Source organism: Fringilla coelebs (assembly GCF_963513975.1).
Source record: "Fringilla coelebs genome assembly, chromosome: 13".
In the NCBI taxonomy this organism is placed as follows: Eukaryota; Metazoa; Chordata; class Aves; order Passeriformes; family Fringillidae; genus Fringilla; species Fringilla coelebs.
In genome coordinates this window covers 5946629-5966173 of record NC_140039.1, presented here as the reverse complement: position 1 = coordinate 5966173, position 19545 = coordinate 5946629, and the positions used below count along the sequence as shown (strand labels likewise).

General features: G+C 41.4%; 1 protein-coding gene across 2 annotated transcripts in view; it reads right to left on the bottom strand.

Annotated features, from left to right (window-relative positions):
- Nucleotides 1-19545, bottom strand: part of DCAF1 (DDB1 and CUL4 associated factor 1) — a 47534-nt gene that overhangs the window by 9080 nt on the left and 18909 nt on the right. The window contains exons 11-22 of one of the 2 annotated variants that reach the window (XM_084214218.1): nucleotides 18622-18831; nucleotides 17237-17406; nucleotides 15926-16050; nucleotides 13571-14831; nucleotides 12497-12695; nucleotides 11726-11808; nucleotides 10858-10942; nucleotides 9264-9497; nucleotides 8631-8724; nucleotides 8070-8174; nucleotides 7302-7375; nucleotides 6257-6361 (exon numbers count right to left, since the gene is read on the bottom strand). In XM_084214218.1, the coding sequence (XP_084070344.1) occupies nucleotides 6257-6361; nucleotides 7302-7375; nucleotides 8070-8174; nucleotides 8631-8724; nucleotides 9264-9497; nucleotides 10858-10942; nucleotides 11726-11808; nucleotides 12497-12695; nucleotides 13571-14831; nucleotides 15926-16050; nucleotides 17237-17406; nucleotides 18622-18831 (2745 nt within the window). Of the gene's footprint in view, nucleotides 1-6256; nucleotides 6362-7301; nucleotides 7376-8069; nucleotides 8175-8630; nucleotides 8725-9263; nucleotides 9498-10857; nucleotides 10943-11725; nucleotides 11809-12496; nucleotides 12696-13570; nucleotides 14832-15925; nucleotides 16051-17236; nucleotides 17407-18621; nucleotides 18832-19545 lie in introns of those variants that run through there. The other variant, XR_014616477.1, reaches the window with a different exon arrangement.

The following is a 19545-nucleotide window of genomic DNA, read 5'->3' as shown; positions in this document are numbered from 1 at the left end:
TTCCAGATTATCAGTATTATTGTACTTACTACCTACTGCCAAGCTTTGGAAGGGGCTTTGCTTTCATAAAAATGGACATATGATCATTATTCAAATACAAGTGTATTAAAGAATGTTTCACCCAGAGGAGTAAGCCTATCCTTGTTCTAGTAATTTGTGTTTCTCCACAGACAATCCCCTTGTCATATCTTCTGACAGTTGTACTCCTTGCTGAGTACCATGTTGGTACTTCCTGGGCCTTTGCAATGCAGCTCCCAAGAGTGGCAATATCTGCATTTCAGTCACTTAAGAGTTTCTATCCAATTCCCTCCCCCCAGCCACTTCTTAACACTCCGGGACAATGGTTTGTGGAAACAGCTTAAATGTAGCCAAGAGACTCCCTGGTGAAGCATGTAAGGATTTTTATCTCCCAGATTACCTAGTGTCCATCCTCTCCCTCAGCTAGCAAAGCCCTAATTCCTGTTATCTACCAGTAAATCAATTCCAAGTATTCATCTCCTTCACACTACAGGGCTGCACCTGCTTTTACCTTCTTGGCTACTTCAGGGTTAGAATTTCTACTTCTTCTTAGCCATTAGTCACAGAGCTAAAAATGTAGAAGCCTGGGAAGGTGCAGAAGTTACCATATGTAACAAGCAAGGAATCTTACCATAGGCTGCTATGCAGGTGTAGGTAATGCAGATATAAAACAGGAAACAGCACACAGCGTACAGAATGTCACAGAGGCAAAACATGGAGTGAAGAAATAAAAAGCAGTTAATCTCTTAGTCTGTGTAAGTAGGTTTAGCTTGTCTAACAATGACTACTTACCTGTGATGAATGACAAACCATCCATGATACAGACAAACAAAAGCTTTAAGGGAATGGGGCTCACATGGATCAGGAGGTTCAGATGGGGCTCTTTTGAGCAAACTCAGGTTTTGCCTATTAAATGTTTCCATTTCAATCCATCTGCAGCTGATAATAATCAACCTGGCTCCAGCCACTGCCCTCTGAGGCATGTGCAAGCCACCATTTCACAGCTGGTAACTTCCTTAATGCTTGGGATAAAGGGGTTCTAAGGTGACTTATTATATTGTCTGTGCTGCAGGGCTCAGAGGCAACGTAAGGAGTACAGAACTGGGCACAATTTCTCAATATGCTTCTTTACCTTTCTCTCACCAATCTCACACTCACTTACAAAAATAAATTAATTTCTTTAATTCCATGACAAAGAACAATACTGCATAAAGGAATTAAGGAATTTGGCAGGTAAATGAACTCCCTCTCTATGGACAGGATTTTGTTCCTTTATTTTCTCAAGCCTCTGACTGGCATTTCTCATGACAGCTGAGGCAGCTTTTATTTACTTGGATCCCAGCTACTGTGGGAATTCTAGAAAGATATGTTAGGTAAGAGGAAGGATATCTTTGATTTATGTCACTGAACAGGCAGAATATATTTTTATCTCTGCTGAAGCTGTTTTACACCATAATACTAAGTCTGCCCTTCTGGAAACTCCAAATACTTATCTCCTTCCAAGAAATTCCTCTGTTTGCACTGCCTGAGAGCTACTGAAAATAGATTCTGAAACAACAGAATAGTCTAAAGTAGTCACAGTTATTTGCTACTATCTAAAAATGTGGTAAAAAGTACAGGCACTGTTCTTTTAAATATCAGTTTTGGAGGATGCCTGTTCAAAAGATGCGTCTGTTATATAAAAAGGTCTTTGATAGAAACCACTCTTTACTCAGCCTTCCCAGCAGCAACTAACCTCAAGATTTCTAAAATGGTGTGCAATAGACACATATTTATTATAATTGAAGACATTTGTCTGCAAACACCCATTCACAGCTATTATTCTGTAAACCATTACATTCCTGAGTAAGATCTGAAATCAAACTGTAGCTTCAAATATTACAGGAACAGCTCCTAAAACAAACCCTTACTTTAGGGTCCCTGGTGACAAAAATCATTCTGGTCAGCTTATAGTGGCAAAGCACCACCATGGTCTGATGATTCCCAAATATTTGTGCCAATATGGATTAAGGTTTGTGGGGTCTTTCCCCAGCAAGTAAGTATTCACATGAAAAAAACAAACCAACTACATCAAATAACAGCAATGAGGTACAGTGGAATTGCTGTTGCAATTAATGTTGCAGGCACACAGGGGGAGAATCCTAAAATAAAAGCAGAAAACTGGGATCACATAGACATAGAAAGCTGAGGAAAACATTGTCCACCCTGGCTAAACCATATGTTAGAGTAGTGATTGTTTTTTCAGTCTTTATTGCCTTATCAACAAAGCTTATTTCCCATCACCTGGAATTTTCTAAACCAATGCAAAAAGACAAATTACACACCTACCATCAACCATTTGGATAGCCCAGAAGCACTGCAGGATAATTAACAGTTCTTCAGGTCTGGCAAAAGAAGTAGAACACTTTATAGGACAGGGACAGCTAGGTGAAGCAATGTGCTACTGAAGCCATAAATCTCTCTGAACATGACAATAACTGAGGACACTACTTGAGCCTTAGAGATGCAACATCACCCACATGTACCACAGAGAGAAAAACAGGCCTTAAACAAGTAATATGGAAAGGAAAGCTAAAACAGGGAAGTAAAAATGAAAATCCTAAAACTGAAAATCTTAAAACCCACTCAGAAGACCACCTCGTCCAGATTTAGCTTTGAGTCTACTCTGTGTTCCCTTGGTTTCAGCTTTTCTGAGCACATATTTCTGAAGTCTCCTTTTCTAGCCCACAGCAGCTGCCATGTGCCATTTCCTCTGAAATTCCTCATCTGCCTCTCTACAGAAGACAGTATATTAGCAAGGGAAACAGGGGATACTAATCAGCCAAGAAAGAGAAATAAGAGAATAAAGCAAGCTAACAACTAAAAGATGGTCCAAGATCTGCACCAGTAGCTTAGACACCCAACTTATTTTCACTAAATCTAACTGAAGGAGTATATCAGAACAGTGGCAAATACAGGAGGAAAAAGAAGATTTTGCAGCCAGACTGAAGAATAGGAAACCCTTACTTATTTCCCTGTATGCTGAACACAGCTTTGCAAATACTTATGAGTAAGACTTCTGGTTATTGATGGACACATTTGGATACTTGCCCAGCAGTAAAAGAATTCACAAATCTCATGGAACTTCAAGGCAGGAACACTGGTATTTTTGGAGTAAAACACCCAACCAAAGAGCTTGCAAACAGATTCTTGTTAAGCATGTTACAGCCTCACTTTCCCTCAGTGCATAGTAAGTACAGACCACAGAGCATCAACATTCACTAGCATTTGTTCTGTTTAACAAGGCTTGACAGCTCTGGCCAAACCTAGGGAAGGCAGCCTCCCAGGGATCTCACTGGAAAGGCTGCTACAGCAGCAGGGAGGAATCAAGCCACAGTGGTGCTGTCCTCAAGCATTTCAAACAAGCCCACATTCACAGCAGCAGTCCCATGCTCAAGCCACTGAGTCAGCCCCATCATTTAATTTGAGGGCAATTTATGTAGCAGATCAGTTGATCTTACAAGGTTGGTTTGAGATAGGAGGAGTAACATAGATGTTTTGTTTCTTAAATTACAGAAGGAACTGAAAGATATCTGTAGACCAAACATCCCTGCTAGACTCATTTCACAGACTCTCACTCTTTGCTTTTTGAAAAAGTTGTCATGGAGCCATCAGCTGACATTTGTCAGAACTGACATTGTGAGACACAATCTCTTAGCACAGATTTTACAGCCATTTCATTGTGCATCACATGGCTTCTGAGCAAGGCTTGCCTATAAGTCACCCTTCTATCTGAGTACTCTTTATTTTGTATTTTCTGTACTGGGTAATCGTCATTTTATATCTTCTGTATAGGCCAAAAAAGGTATCCACGGACCCATGTAGGTGAGATAAAAAAACCCAATATACATCAAGTCAAGGTGTGAAGAGGGAGGGGTCAAACAGATGAGCTTCTATTCACAAACCTTGACTAAAAAGACACCAGATTCATGTTGATTCATATGCATGTGCCCCCACCACCACTTTCATGAAAGATCAAGAAAGCATCCTCTTTCAGCCAGAAAGGGTTTTAGAGTGTCTGTGAGAAGCTCCAACAAGTCTGAAATGTATACCAAATTTTCAAAAGCTAAATCACAGCTACTAACTAGGCAAATACTAAACACATATGTGTGAGGATATGGATATGCACACAAACAAAAATTCTTCCAACAGGGAACCTCTCAACAGACAAGTGTACCAAAGAGACACTGTTTTTATTCAGGAAAACCTCTATTCATTCTAGCTCAATGCTGGATGTTTCTACAGAGAAAAAAACTGTATTTCTTAAACCTAAGACAAAAATAAACCCAAAGAAAAAGCACAGAACATCTGTGGGACAAAGAGCAAGGGGCTTAGTTTATGTTTGGCTAGATATACATACATTGAATTTAATTTGGGTTCATAAGCCTTGCTTATATTAAAACCAAATCTCTCCTACTAAAGAAACTTGGTTGTAACAATCCCTAAAAGTTGCTGTCTAGGAAACATGTACAGACCCCAGAAACAGAGACCATAAAAAGCAAGTTATGCAATACCAACTCATCACTCTTAGCTTGCAGATCAATCCAGGAACAGCTTTGTTTGAACACTCCATCAGCTTCACAGAAAAGCTTTTAGCACACTTAGATTCTGCCTGGGGCCACCTCTATTTGTAAGACAGAAAGTGTCCCCAGTCACATCTGATGGATGGCAGATCCCTTATCTCTGCTGGGTACCTGGTGTTACAGCCTGGAACCATTGACTGCCTTGCACAAACACAAATCTCCCTTAAGTCAACACTTACCAGTCATTTTGCAAAGCAGTGCCCTGACAGCTGCTAGTTAATCATTGTACAATGCAAGACCAATTTCTGCTACAAATTATTCTTGGAGATTTTATAAAGAAAATATGAATACTGAAATATAGTGGAAGTTAACAAAAGCAGTGGAAGTGGAGATAGAAATAGTAAATATTGCCCAGGGCAAACACTGGATGGCTAGGATGCAGAAAGGAAGGAGGGAGCAATAATCTTTCCTCCCTCTTCATTGCTTCCCAAGAAACTCTATTCTTCTAACCTATTCAATCTAGGGATAGAAACAGTGACCAAAGATTTCAAAAGAATGCCAAGACTTCAACTGCAACCTTGTAGCACACTCAGTGGCCAGGAAAGCACAGTTCACACTCAAACCAGAACTACTGCTTTATCTTCAGAATTACCGGGAAATCATAATAACAACAACTACTCACTGCAAAGAAAGCTACTCTTTCCTGAGACCTGCTCTCCAGTCTCCTGAACTAGAAAGTACAAGTTCTAACCTAGCAACAGGAAGATTCAGAGATAGGAAAGCTAGCACGAATCCAGCTTTCCACACAGTGGGAAAACCCCACCTAAGTATCACCTTCACCTTCTGGCATTCTTTGGGAAAAGGTGAAGTCAGCTTTTCTCACAGGAGATACAAATATATGATTTACTAGAATGCAGACACCAAAAAGCAAAGAATAACGCATTTTAAATCTTTAGGGAATTGAAGCATAAGGATTTTGCCTGTCCAAGAAAAACCCCAAAACACCTGACACCTACAAAGTTACAAACTGATTCTGTGGAATTTTAATTCTCACTTTACTGTAGTAAGCATTCTGTGCTACTGTGTATTCTACCAGCTGCACCCTGAGGAGCACTTACTGCAGTTCTGAGCTCTTCTGTCAAGTTGCCAGAGGTGAAACAGCTGATCAGAAAAGGAAAACCAACACATCCCAGTGCAAACCTACAGCCCTCTTCAAAATTCTTTAAACCTTTTGCTGTGTAGAAGTACAGTGCAGTTTCACTGCATTAATCACAAGCTGTGTCTCTTTCAGAAATTAGTGATAAACTATGTCCAAATATGAGAATTGGAATTGAAAAAAAGGAAAGCCTCAAGCTAGGCTACTGTCTATATTGGGGGTTGAAATACTTTTTAAAAAAAGGCAGAACAGAAAGCAAAGCTTCTGATCAACACTGAATACTTCAGGAAATGAATAAATAAACTATTATTTAGTTTATAGTGTGTTAGTTTACAGTGCACAAAGTTGCTGTTCCCACAGGTTCTGCACGAGACAGTCTCAGTTTACACTGACAGTAAAGTGATCTAGTTCATATTAGGTGAGGCCAAATGAGGCCTCTGTACTTTCTGGGTAATAAATGAACACATGTAGAGGGCTAACAGCTACTCTAGAACACTCAGATCACTGTTATGTTTCTCACCTGATCTTCTTCTTCATCCTCCTCATCTTCTGCCAGCCGCTGCCGGCCCACTTCATAGAGCCTGCACACGGTGTCCATGTTCATGGCATCCATGCTGCCCTGGTTCTGCAGGGGAGATGCCCACATGGGAGTTAATGCCAGGAACTGAGCTCAGCTGCCACATTCAATGCTACATCTGACCTCAACCACAGCACCTTTTCCAAAATCCTTCCCTCCCATTTACCAGCAGCACTACAATTTGCAGTAAAAACTAGTCTCTTTGGTTTCAAGACCTGCCATGTTCCCTGAAGTGACATTTCCAATGACTCCTATTAAAGAAAATTTTCTTGGTCTCACAACCCTTGTCATCTCCAACTTCAATAGTTAATCGTGGAATTTGCCCTGCTACAAATCCTTGACTTGCTTTTGTGGTCTACAGGGATCAGTGATTCAGAGAGCATAAAGCTGTCAGGACTTTACATTACTCACTACACGTGCATAATCAAGCTTCAAGAAATTGTGTTCTGACGATATATTATGGAGCAAAGAACTGCATCCCTAACAAACCAGAAGTTTAGCTCAGTAATTTTTGCTTCAAATCCTCAGCTTCTGGGATTTTGCTAGGAAAACAAATGTAAAAGGAAATGTAAAAAGACAAATGCAAAAGTAGGAGTGATTCACAGAAAAGCTCTACGGGAAGCCCCCGAAAGATGGCATTTCCCAGTTATTTGATACAGTGCACATTTTAATTTGCAATAGGAAATTATTGCTAAAAATAAGAAAAAAACCACATTTTTCTTTATGCTTATGAGAAGGAAAATCTCTGTACATTTTGAAGTGGGAAGAGTCTGAAGAAGAGAAGCAAATGTGTTTGGAAATTTAAGGAATAAGAGGCAGCAAAACAAAACAGCAGGGGTGCAGAATAAAAAACGAACAGCATCTTTAGCACCATCAAAACACCACTGCTTAGGACATGAATTTAACAGCAGGAGCTCCAAAAAAGAAACAACAAGCAGCGCATTCAAACCACAGCTACAGAGACCAGGGTTTATTTTAGCAGCTTTACCTCAATGACAGCCAGATAGCAGTCCTTGCTGTCTGTGCACAAGTCAAAGATATTCCGCTTTACATCTATGGTAGCTGGAAAACATCACAGAACAAAGTCAGTAGTTAACTGCAGGTTACTTAATGCTCACTGAAAAAGAAGCATTTAAAGCCAAATAATACAGTTTTGAGACAAGAAAAAAACAGCTGAAACTAGTGAAATGAATGTCTGTAGTAATAAAGAATAGAAATGTTGGAGACCATTGTAAAAAACAGCCATGTAAGTTCTTAACCTGCTCTGTACGGTGCCTCCTCCCTTGATAATACATTTATTGGTTTCCCTAAGCACCATAAACAACACGTTATCCTTCAGAATAGGTGGCAACAAAGGGACTGAGTTGTGACCTATGCCTCCCTCCAATAGCAAAAGCCACATTTGTACATGTCCACAGCAGCAATTAGCTTAGCTTCATGAGCTAAAAAAAGAGCCCCGTGTGAAATGAGAGCAATGCCATCCTGGCCAAGTGACCTACTGTCTCAGATTATGCCTTGCTTGGAAAGAAGAGAAGAAATAAAGCCAGAACTGCTGAACAGGAGCAAGTAAGGCAGTCACATACTGAATGGGATATGATACTTAAAATTATGTCAGTGTTAAACCCAACTCCTGTGCTTCCTCCAGAACAGGATGTAGCAGTTTATTTGCTCACACGTGCAAAGAGAGAAGTGAATGTTACTAAGCAAACTTTTAAAAAACCTTCAAACCTCCCGACAAAGCCTCTCTTACTCTTACCTATAGGTTTATAATCAGTTGCATTAAATGTCCTGAAAGAAGAGCCAAAGGGACTTCTCATTCTCTCCTCCAGAAGGTCATCCTCATCATCTGCCTGCAACATAGCTGAACCAAGGAAAGATTATTCCAAAAATCTGCCTTCCATTAGTTGCTACCATTAATCAACTTCAGATCAAATGAGACTGACACGAATTTTCTTTATATTTAATAGCTTGGCAAGACCCATTTAATATCTACTCTTCCAGAGATGCCTTTATTGATAGTACAGATCATCAAAACTTAATACCGAGGACAAAATTATTTTCTCAAGCATCACTGGATCTGCCATTATACAATAGGTTGCTTTTCAATCTCACAAATTAGTTGTGATATTGCTGATGTTACAGAAAACTGTCTTTGTCAGCAACACATGTAGCATGAACATCCTGGAAAAAATCCAGTTCACATATGCCAGTGAGGCCTAGAGTTACAGAGTCTCTGAAGCTTCCCATTTCACTGAACAAGCACTACTTATCTCACAAGAGGTGACCCAGGAGAGTTATGGAAGGGGAGAAGTCCTACCTCCATACATCACTGTGCCAGTATAGTTGAAGACCACACGACACTGATCCAGTGCAGGTACTGTGTGTAACAAATGGAAAGTTCGGAGGTCCCACTGAAAAAACACAGGCTAAGGAGCAACAAACAATTGAAAATTTCTATTTCCTTTTCAAAGGAGTGACAAAGAACTGGCTAACTGCATTCAAGAAACCTCATTGCCTCTGTCTTGCAAATATGACTAAAGCAGAGGTGGACACGTGCTCTACAATTCCATTCCATGTGTCCAAAATAAGAAAGCTCTTACTCAAAATGCCATTCCCAGACACGAGAAGTGACAGCAGTACTTTCAAGGCTGCTCTTGTTAAGACATGGGAAGAGAGCTGAGGTGCTACGGAGTGTTATCAGAGAAGAAAATCTCTCTTGCTCTCTCTCTGTATTAAGTATTTTCTCCAGACTGCATCAGAGGCAGAACCTAGATTTAAATTAGCTACCTAACAGTCCCTACCCTTCCTTGATTCACAGACAGAAACTCATGTTAGCACATAAAACATGCAGCACAGAAGACCATGAATACAACTCTGCAAACAGCTACTTGTTCATCCATAGCAGTTCTTGAGGTCCCAGTACCAGTTAGCACAGTGGCCCAAAGGATACAATTTCAGTGTTGACAATGACCTCCAGCCCATTGGGATGGAAAACACCACTGATAGTCATGTTGAATTTGTCAAACTTGTGGATGGCTTGTGCTGATCTGACATCCCAGAGGACACCATCATTTAGGACAAGGTCATCAGTAGGGTTAAAGGTGGCACAGTTCTTCTTGTAGTTGTTGGCAAGATCTGGGTTAAACAGAGTCAATAGCTTGTTGCCAGTCTGAATATCATAGATCTTTTAGATTAAAAAGAAAAAGAAAGATTAGTCACAATTTGTAATATACCTGTGCCTAAAAATCCTCCCGTTCCCCTTCCTAGATTGCTCACAGAATCACCCCATTCTCCATTTCAAGTGACAGCATTCCATAAATAACCTTTCCTACCAGCCCTTTAATAGTTTTTCACAGCTGGAACCAAGCCTCACAGCAAGTTTTGGCCAGTGCTTGGCTTACTGCAGGTTCACTGACACATTTCACTACAGTCAGGATGGGTTCCAAAAAAAATAACCTCACTATGAGGAGTGGACTGGGAAGCTGCAATCACAAGGTACCGCTTAGCCAGAAACTATTTCAGAAATGGAACTGCTTTCAGAGCAGATGGTATTTACAAACATTAAAACTCCAAAGCACACAGTGAGGGGAAAAAAGCCAGAAACTATAGAAAATGAGTTAAAATTCCTGGCATTTACACAGAAAGGCAAATTTGAGCTTTGGCACAAGAAACTTTTGGAATATAAAAAGGCCTTTAAACTAGTACAAAGGGTTTGTGATCATATCCTCAGATAAATCTGATCTGTAACATCCCTCAGAGCCTAACTCTTGTTCAAACTTACAGAGGAAAATATTCTCTAGAACTGGAAAACAAATCCATTTACCAGATTAACACAACAAACAAACTTCTAGCTAAATCCAAGTTAAAACTGGGCAGGAATGGAGAGTTTACTTAAACAAATCAGAGTAACATGTGAAATTACAAATAATTTGAATAAGTTATATTTCATGGAAAATTTTTATGCAAATTCTCTTTTAAGGGGGGGGGGGGGGGCATAACAAATGTAAATTAGCACTGCAAAGCAGCAGAAGGTCTCTGAAGCCTGGTCTGTCCACCTTGCAGGAATTCATGCAAAGCACTACAATACTCTCTGAAGATACAGTGGTAAAGTTAAATTACCCAAAAGTAAGATGCAAATTTATGGGGGGCAAAAGGAGGACATTTCTAATAGGTCATTTCCACAGCTGTTGGCTGAGCTACTGTTTACAGTGGAACTTTATTATTATTGTTATTATTACTAAAGAGCAACGCTAAGAAAACGACTTGCAAGGAAAGAAAAAATCCTGCATGATCTCTCTCAAATGAATAAAACAAAGAATACTCTAAAATTGCCCAGGATACTTGCAATAGAGGCAACACACTGCTTATGATGGTCAAGTTTATACCCTCAGGAACAGGGAGAAGTTACTTGACACTTTCAAAGCTTTCCTCTGAAGCTCATCAGTTATACAGAGCATCAAAGCACTCACATCAATTAACAGCCATCCTATGGAGAATTATATTTCTGCCAGAGCTTCACAGCCATGAGCTTTCCTGGTACTCACATGTGCAATGTCTCCCTTTGTGCCAATGACCCTGTCCTGAGAGTGCTTGCTGAACTCCACATAGTGGTCATCAGGGAAGGAATGCCTGCAGATACAGTCAGTAAAGAAGTCAAGGAATTGCAGATTCTACATGACCCAAACAACCCCAACAGCTTCAGCACAGGTTTCAACTACAGAGAAAACATGTAGAAAACCCTCTCCTTTACCAATGACCACATCATACTGCAGTAGCAAATTCAGACCTGCCATTAACAGAGCCTGCCACAAATATAACACTTTGGAGAAGTCAGCAGGGAATTATGAACATTGACATGTGCACCTTAGTCAAACCTTTCCTCTGAAGAAAAGCCTCTCACTGACCCCATGCAGGTTACACCAAAACAGTTGTTTGCAACTAAAGTAGACAACAATCAAACCTTTTAAAATGAAGAGTTTTCCACCCACTTTTTTATGGGAAGGAACAGTTGTAAATACTGCAATAGATTTTAAAGAATTTGCAGTCCAGGTCTGACAATTTCACAATGCAAACCACCGTTGTGCTAGTCAAATTCTGAACTGGATACAGAGAGATCACCAAGGTAATTTACAAACATGAGAATAAAAACACAAACATGTTTCTTCGCCTTCAGGAGTAACAGTGACTTTAGTGATCTATCTCCCACAGGACACAGGACTTCAGATAGAACTTAGTTAGAATTTGCTCTGTACCAAATAAAATAGGGAAATTACCAACATAAGAAAGGGATCACATTTTATTTTTCACAGGAGACATTTTGAGATCTGTGCTATTCTGTTTCAGGGTTTATTCCTATATCAAATGGTTCTTTCTACTGCAGCACACCCCACAGCAGAATCAGAGTGTACCTACTTCATATCAAAGACAGACTTCATTCCCCACAATGCAGACAGAGGCTGGCTCCATGTAGCAGATGTCAGCAATAAAGATCCATCCTGAATTTCCAGATTGGTGTAGAGGAAAGGAAAAGAACACCAGGGAAAACAGAGGTTATCATTTTACCTGTACACTTTTAACTTACAAGATCAATTTAGAAACTGCAGAGCAGACACTTTTGTGCTTAATACTACTCCTATAGGAATAAAATCCAAGTAGCTAATACTGTGTATAACAAAGAGCCCAAAGTAGATAAACTTTACAGGTAAGAATAAGAACAATCTATGATATTAATAGCAGATAAAATCAGGATAATCCATGGCTGAATTCTGATGACCTGTGAGGGGAGTCCATTCTGCTTATAAATCTTTTCTTTCTTCCTAGAATCATCCCCTGAAAGGTTTCTTTCTCCAGCAAAGATATATAAACTCTCATATCTTATCTCACACATAAATAAATGTGTAATAGTCAGTCTAAGCATTTTTCCACTTGCAGACATATATATATATATTTCTTATGAAGGCACCCAGCCACTGTCTATCTTCTTTATTATCTTGGGAAGAAAAAACCCTAAATGTAGAACTCATAAGAGCAACAATATGCAAGTAAGATAAGTACTTCAACAACAGGCACTGCAGGCCAGCCAGTGGGTGCCCTTCAGATGTACATACCCAGATGGGCCCAAAACATCCCAGGGCTTAGGCAGTGAGAACTGCTAAAGATCAGCACAGGTCTGTGGTTCCTTACCCTGGATGGCTCAAGGTGCGTGATGGCAGAGTTATGGCAGTTGTAACTGGCCTCTTCCTGTCCACTGAACACGTTATAGAGCTTCAGCTGCCCCGTGCAAGTACCCAGCATTAAGAATCGTTCTCTTGCAGAAAATGCACAACAGGTAAAGCCACTCTCATCCTCATTCGCTTCCCTGAACACAGAAATTGGACGGAACCTAGAGAAGGCAAAAATACATGGGTAACCCAAAGGAGAGAAGCAAAACTGAAATGCTGTGTGATATTAAATCCAGCCCTTAAAGATTACACAGGTACAAGTTATAACTTTCTTCTAGAGTAAGCCAAGTGTCAGTTTGTAGACTAGTGCTTGAGTATTACAGCAGTGTTTGCAATCTTTCAGGGTTTGTTTTCCACTATGTGGTACTTCTGTTAAAGCACATCATTAAGCTGAAGCACTTGGACTCCATCTTCAAAGCTGGATTGATGGAAAACCTGTAATGCCAACACCTGGGTAAGTACAGAGAGCTAGCAAAAAAAAATCCTAACAGTTCTGAAACACTTAGCACAAGAAGATGTCACGTGAGCTAAACAACATCCTGGTATCATAACTTCCCACAGTAACACTGCTTTCACTGTGAAGATGCTCTCATGTACATGTCACCTTTGTTTTCATAAACTTTACATCACCTTCCAGTTTAACCTCAGGAAAAGCCACCAGTGGTGCCGGTGATTCAGTTGCAAGAACAAAATACAGATTTCACTGTCCTGCATCTGTCAGCCAACCATCCTCAAGGGTATGTTACACTCTCGTAAAATTGGTGCTGCATACTCACCCTCCAAAGGAGAACAAAGAGCTACCAGCTTCATTAGTCAATGTTGCTATTGAAAATAAAGTATGCTTTGTGTACTAAGGACAAGACAAACAGCACAACTCCTAAAAATGCCTTTCAAGGATCTCTCACTGTCACTGTGAATGAAAACTCTTTTGCCTCTAAGGATACTCCACCGTGGGACTGCACAGCCTGAATCCAGGTAAGGCTTTTTGGCACAGGGTACATCCTGAGAGAGATCACAACATAGTTTTCTTCCTTACCTGCTAAATATAAGGTGTCTATCAAAGCAGCCACCATCCACCCCTCCGTACTTCGGAAAGGCCGCCCTGCGGGTCAGCCGTGAGGTAAAGTTAGTGGGCGCCTGGCGCCTCTGTTTTGGCTCAGGACACTGGTGGGGAGTAAAGAGAGAGAAAGGGGGACAGGTGGCAACAGGGTTCTTGCAGCGGGCGTGCTGCTCCCTAAGGTACTCTGTGATTATACTGTCCAGCGTGGGTGGGGAAGGAAGGTGTCTGTCCAGCTGCTTTTTGATAGCTGGGCTCTGGCTGTAGGCGCCATGGTCCGATTTTTGTCGCAACACTCTGATTTTCCTGCCGTTGCAAGGAGATGGCCTCTCCCTGACAAAGCTAATCCTGCCAATCAGAGGAGAGTTGCTGGCATAAGAAGGGCCTGGAAGGGCAGGTGGACCTTGGGATGCAGACGGTCTTGCCTGAGCATGGACAGAGGTGGCAGTGGAACCTACAGCAGTGTGGCTACTCAAACGGGCCGAGATGCCGTTAGCTATGCGAGGAGTGCGAGGCAGAGTCACCGGAGAGGCAGTGGCTGCAACAGGGGTGAAGGCAGAAGAGTGAGATGCTGCAGTCATGGGCAGGTCAGCCTCTTTCGTAAGGACAGACGCCGTTTCCCCGAGGCCCTTAGAGATGAGGTGGTTCCGAATCAGCAGCAGCAGCTCCTTCTCAGGAAAAGTGATCCTCGACTGGGCCACCACGTCGGCCTTCTGCAGCCGCGCCAGCGAGACGTCCGTGCCGATGAGCAGCGGCTTCCCCGAGACGCGCTCGATGAGCTCGGCAGCGTACTTGCAGAACTTCACATGCTCGCTGCGCTTGTCCTGCAGCACCGGCTCCTTCATCAGCTGCTGGATCTGGCAGCTGCTGAACAGGGGCAGCTTGCTGATGATCTGCCGGACGGTGCTGCTGCGCGACAGCCCCACCAGGGCTTTGCAGGCCAGGGCCCGGATCTGATCCGCGTCAGTGATCGGCATCTTCACAGACAGCAACGACAGCAGCACCTTGATGCCGTTGTTGGACTGCACCACATTCCACATCTTGGCTAACGTGTGCTCGCTGCTCTTGGGGGCCTGAGGAAGCTTTCGACGAGGAGTCCCCGAGATGAATTTCCCGATGCTGGAGATCCGGTTATCTGGGCCACACACGCAATTGATGATGATCTGAAGGGCTGATTTCTGAATCTCAGCATCATGGATGAAAAACTCACCCTCAGCAACCCCAAGGATGATACTAATACCTAGTGAGGGAAAGAAATAGTTTCTTTATTACTCTAACATGTATCTTACACAAGTTGATCAAACGAGTAAGTGAGCCTTCCAACAAATTTGAAGAAAATAGGTACTTCCCTTAATTCCAGAAATTCCCTAAGTTCTGCTAACTAGTCTTAGACATACTCTTCTACCTCCCTAGAAAATATTTTCCTGACCTGCTGGTCCTCCACCTTATCATCAGTAGGTAGTGTCACACAATCTCTTAGATGTGGTGATCAAGCACTGGCCACGAGTAAAAAATCTAAAGTATCTGGACAGAGCAAGACACACAGACATGCTCTGATTCCTACCACACAGAGCAACTCTCTTGTACAAACACCAACAAAGAAAACACTAAGAGGAAGGAAGGGGACCAAGTCATTGAGGACCAAATAATCGTATCACAACTTCCAAAAGGAATCAGGCAAAAAAGAAACTTTAGGGTGACTTTTTTCGCCCCCACAGAATTCCCATTAGTTTCACATCTGCTTCAGAATATCAAAACTCTCACAGAACTGGTGTTTGCCTAGAGATGTTTTGTGCAAAAGGAATTGTCTTTTGTTATATCTAGTATTCTGCCTGCCTTTATTTTAATTTTCTTATAAAGAAAAGTGAGGCTCCAGTTAAAGCAGAAGCCTTGGACCTGATCCAGGCACATCTCACTCATTTATATGCTGAACCTAGAGGTAACCAGATAGATCATAACTCACACAGCAATAATTGTTCTTCTCCCTTACTCTCAGATGCCATATCCTCAGGAGACCAAAATTTCTGAGAAACTGAGGAAACCTAATAGTCCCCTTACAAAAGTATATTTGCCTCCACCTGTATTTAATGAGCTCTTGAAAACAAGTGCAAGAGAAAGACCTGCCTCTAAATTTGTAATCCAACCACAGTGCTAATCATGACACAATTTTAACCACAGGGCATTCTCCCATTTATTTGCATCCTTGACAGTAACTCTGAGTACATTAATTACTTTAACCCTTGTCTCACTGTAGGTGAGGAACAGCCAGCCAAAACTCATGTAGCAGGAGACAACTGATAAATGTGTAAGCTATTAGGACCATATTCTGCTTACCCACAGTGGAAACAGTAGATCCAGCTTCATCTAACACATCCACAGGTTCTGCCAGTTGCAACTGGATTTTAGGTACTACAGTCAGGATGGCCAGTACATCCAAAGCATATCGTACTGTGTCATTCCTGGAAGACAGCAACAGAATAACTTAGAATTGCATGTACAGAGTTGTTTCAATAACATAAAATAGTATTCAATTTACTCTACTCCAAGAAATGGAAGTAAATCAGTCACATCTGCTGCATTTGATGGTGCCTTTTGATTTTAGAATGAAAAGGGCTGGTCTCCATAGAAGGCAGTGATCATATGCACACCACTGCCTGCAGTCTGCCAGCATTTATCCCACATGGCTCACAGGCTCCTAAAAGCATAGTAATTGTGTATTTATAAAAATAAGAATGTTAGGACTTACTAAAGAAACCATTCTAAATTAAGCTGCTAAATTTAATCTAACTGTACATCTTAGCTGGGAAACACTGCTATCCAAAATACTCTGTCACTAGTTAACTAGGAAGGAAGTTTTTCTGAAGTCAAAGGAAACTGACTTCAGCAGTAAACCAGACAACTCTGATAGCCAAAAAGATACCAACTTAGGATCCAGCTTAAAATAGATACAGTTGTGTGGAAGGTGAAAAGGGATGCTCAGCAAGAGGTGAGAGAGCAGAAAAATGCAAAAAAAGAGGAGATTTTTAACCAGTGTGGAAAGGTAGGAGTTAACCCAGATAGCAATTAGGAAACAGCTGCAGAAGGAAAGAAATGGGAGAACACAAACTACCCAGGCAGGGGAGTGCAACCTGAGAGTGGGAGGGAGGCAGGGAACTGCAGAAGCAAAACAGATTTCAAAGGCTTTCAATTTAAGTTAGGCAAGAAGCTCCAGTAGGCAGCAGAAAAAAGGAGGGAGTCCTGGCCCACGTCATTCCAGGATTAAGATATGTCTTGATTTCACCCTCTTCTTGGATCATTGTCTAGCCTTTCTCTTAACAAAAAGGTAAACAAATTTTGAGACAGATAGAGAGGCACAGAACTGTGATGAAGCTTTTCTGAGAAATCAGTGTCACACTAATCAAAGGCCTGATGGATTTTGGCTCTTAGAAATTTCTTGACATCCCTCTCTCTACCTTAAAATTTTAGTCCTGCTTTCCCCAGAGTTAGCTTTGATAAGCACTGTGTGGCCACAGCACAGGCCCTAACAGCACTATCCAGCATGTGCCTGTTTTAAACACTATCAGGGTAGAAAATCTGGAAATGCAATGTCCTGCCCAAGAGTCACAAGTGCTGCACTCAAATAGAGCATTACAGCAAACAGCCTACCTTGCATAGTATGTCTTCCAGTTGCAGGCAATGGAAATGAGCTGAAGCATGAGCTGGACACAAGACAGCTTAAGAAAAACCTCTGCTGGCTCCCAGTAAAGCTGTGCTGGACCATACTCAATCAGGAACTCCATCATCTCCACAATCTGCTCATGAGTATAGGAGCAGGCCTGCAGGGTCCAAGGGACACCATTAGATCACAAGGGTTACAAATTTGCACATCAAATCCCTCACTGCTGGGATTTAACTGAAAACTGCATCTATAAGATTAGACTACTCTGTGTCTTGCAGATTAAGTATTTACTTTCTGGTTTACTCCCCAGTTATAAAAGAATACAGCAACTGTCACTATAATACACAATAATAAGCTTAAGGATAATATCCTTAAAGTTTCTTTACAGTCTCCGAAAGCTAAGGTGAATTTAAGAAAAGAAGTTATATTAAATTAAAATTCTACTCTGCTTTTAAGCTACTAATCTAGTAGTTACTACACAATCATTCAATATACATTTATGCTAAAATACTGAAAAGGTTGCTAAAAATATTCAATTACAGTTTCTAAGTTTTGATGACAAAGCATACTGAATAAAAAAAATCTAGAAGTTTGCCTTTCAATATTTTTAATTACATGAGAAAGTAACATTTTACATACACTTTTTAGTTACTGAAAATAAGTGATTTCTGCAAAAGCAAAAACTCTCTTATATTTTCTTACTTCAGTTCCTCCAGAAAGTCATCATAAATTAAATCAGACACCACAGGTGAATGTACTACTTTCTCAAAACCAACAGCCCTAAAATCCAGTTTTAGAAAAACCTAACAAACAAACAAACCCCAAGCAAATCAATAAAACCAGTTTTGCAGGGAGAAGTCAGGAAAAAATAATCATGGCCAAGACTATGGATTATTATCTATCTGGATCTCATGGGTCATTTCTAAAAACAGTGGTGTTCAAAAGACATTTCGGTTATCATTATCAAATTAAACTTATTTCTGAGTTTTTCAGCATTAAGTACCTCTACACATATACAAATTTTGTCCTTTCAGAGATTCACAGCACAGAAAATACAAATATCAAATACAAACAAATATGATATTTTTATCAAATTCAAGTATCAAAAACAACTTGCCTTTGAGTTTTTGAGAGATGGAAAGGGAACCACAGCACATAAGCTTAATCAAATGTAATTCAGACAAACCTTAAGGGCTCCTCTGTATTTTCCTATAACAGTGCCATTCCACGCAACAGGAAAAGGGTACAAATAAAACAATTGCAGCCTGCCTAGGTATTGCGCTGGCTTCAAAGGGTATCTACACATGTCTGCAGCTTGGATTCAACTGAGAAATGCAACAACCTCGTGAAAAGCCTGCAACGTGCTCCTCACCTTGTAGGGGGGCTGTGGATGGACCAGGATGCCGCCCTCAGTGCGCTGCAGCGACTGCTTCACCTGCTCCAGTTTGATGGCAAGGTGAGCCTCGAAGTAGCGGCGCAGCGCCATGCAGGTGTGCTTCCCCGTCTGGCGACTGGCAAAGATCTCATCATCACTCAGGAGGGCTCCTTGGTCTTCCAGGTTTAAGATCTCCAGAGTGCTTATCTTCAGAAAGAAGTTGGGTATTGGAAAAAATGGTTCATCAGCTCAGTCTTCAGGAAAAAAAAGCATCTACAACTCTCAGCTGCTCTCGTACCAAACCCTAACACTGCCTTTGCTGTACAGGACATAGAAGCACACTGAGAGCTGACAAAGGCTGTCTGAACAGGAAAGGGTCTCTGTGTGGGTAACCAGCCAAAATTGAACTATGCCCTCTCCTCCACTATCCATGAAGACAGAAATCACAGAATCACAGAACGAACTAGGTTGGAAAAGACCTTTGAGATCATCAACTCCAACCTATGACCTAACACCTCCTCATCAACTAAACCATGGCACTGAGTGCCACGTCCAGTCTTTCTTTAAAGATGTCCAGGGACAGTGACTCCATCCCTCCCTGGGCAGACAATTCCAGTACCCCAACACTCTTTCAATTAATTTTTTTCTGACATCTAACCTCAATGTCCCCTGGCACAGCTTAAGACTGTGTCCTCTCATTCTGTCACTCACTGCCTGGGAGATGAGACCAACCCCCACCTAACTAGGTAGCTGTAGAGAGTGACAAGGTCACCCCTGAGCCTCCTTTTTTCCAGGCAAAAGAACTTACATCAATGTAGGTCTGGAGGCAGTGTTGTGCTCAGTCCTCTTAGGCACAATAAGGCACCACATGGTGTGTTTGCACCCTGCAGCACTAATGTCCCTGAGTTAGACAGGGCCCAA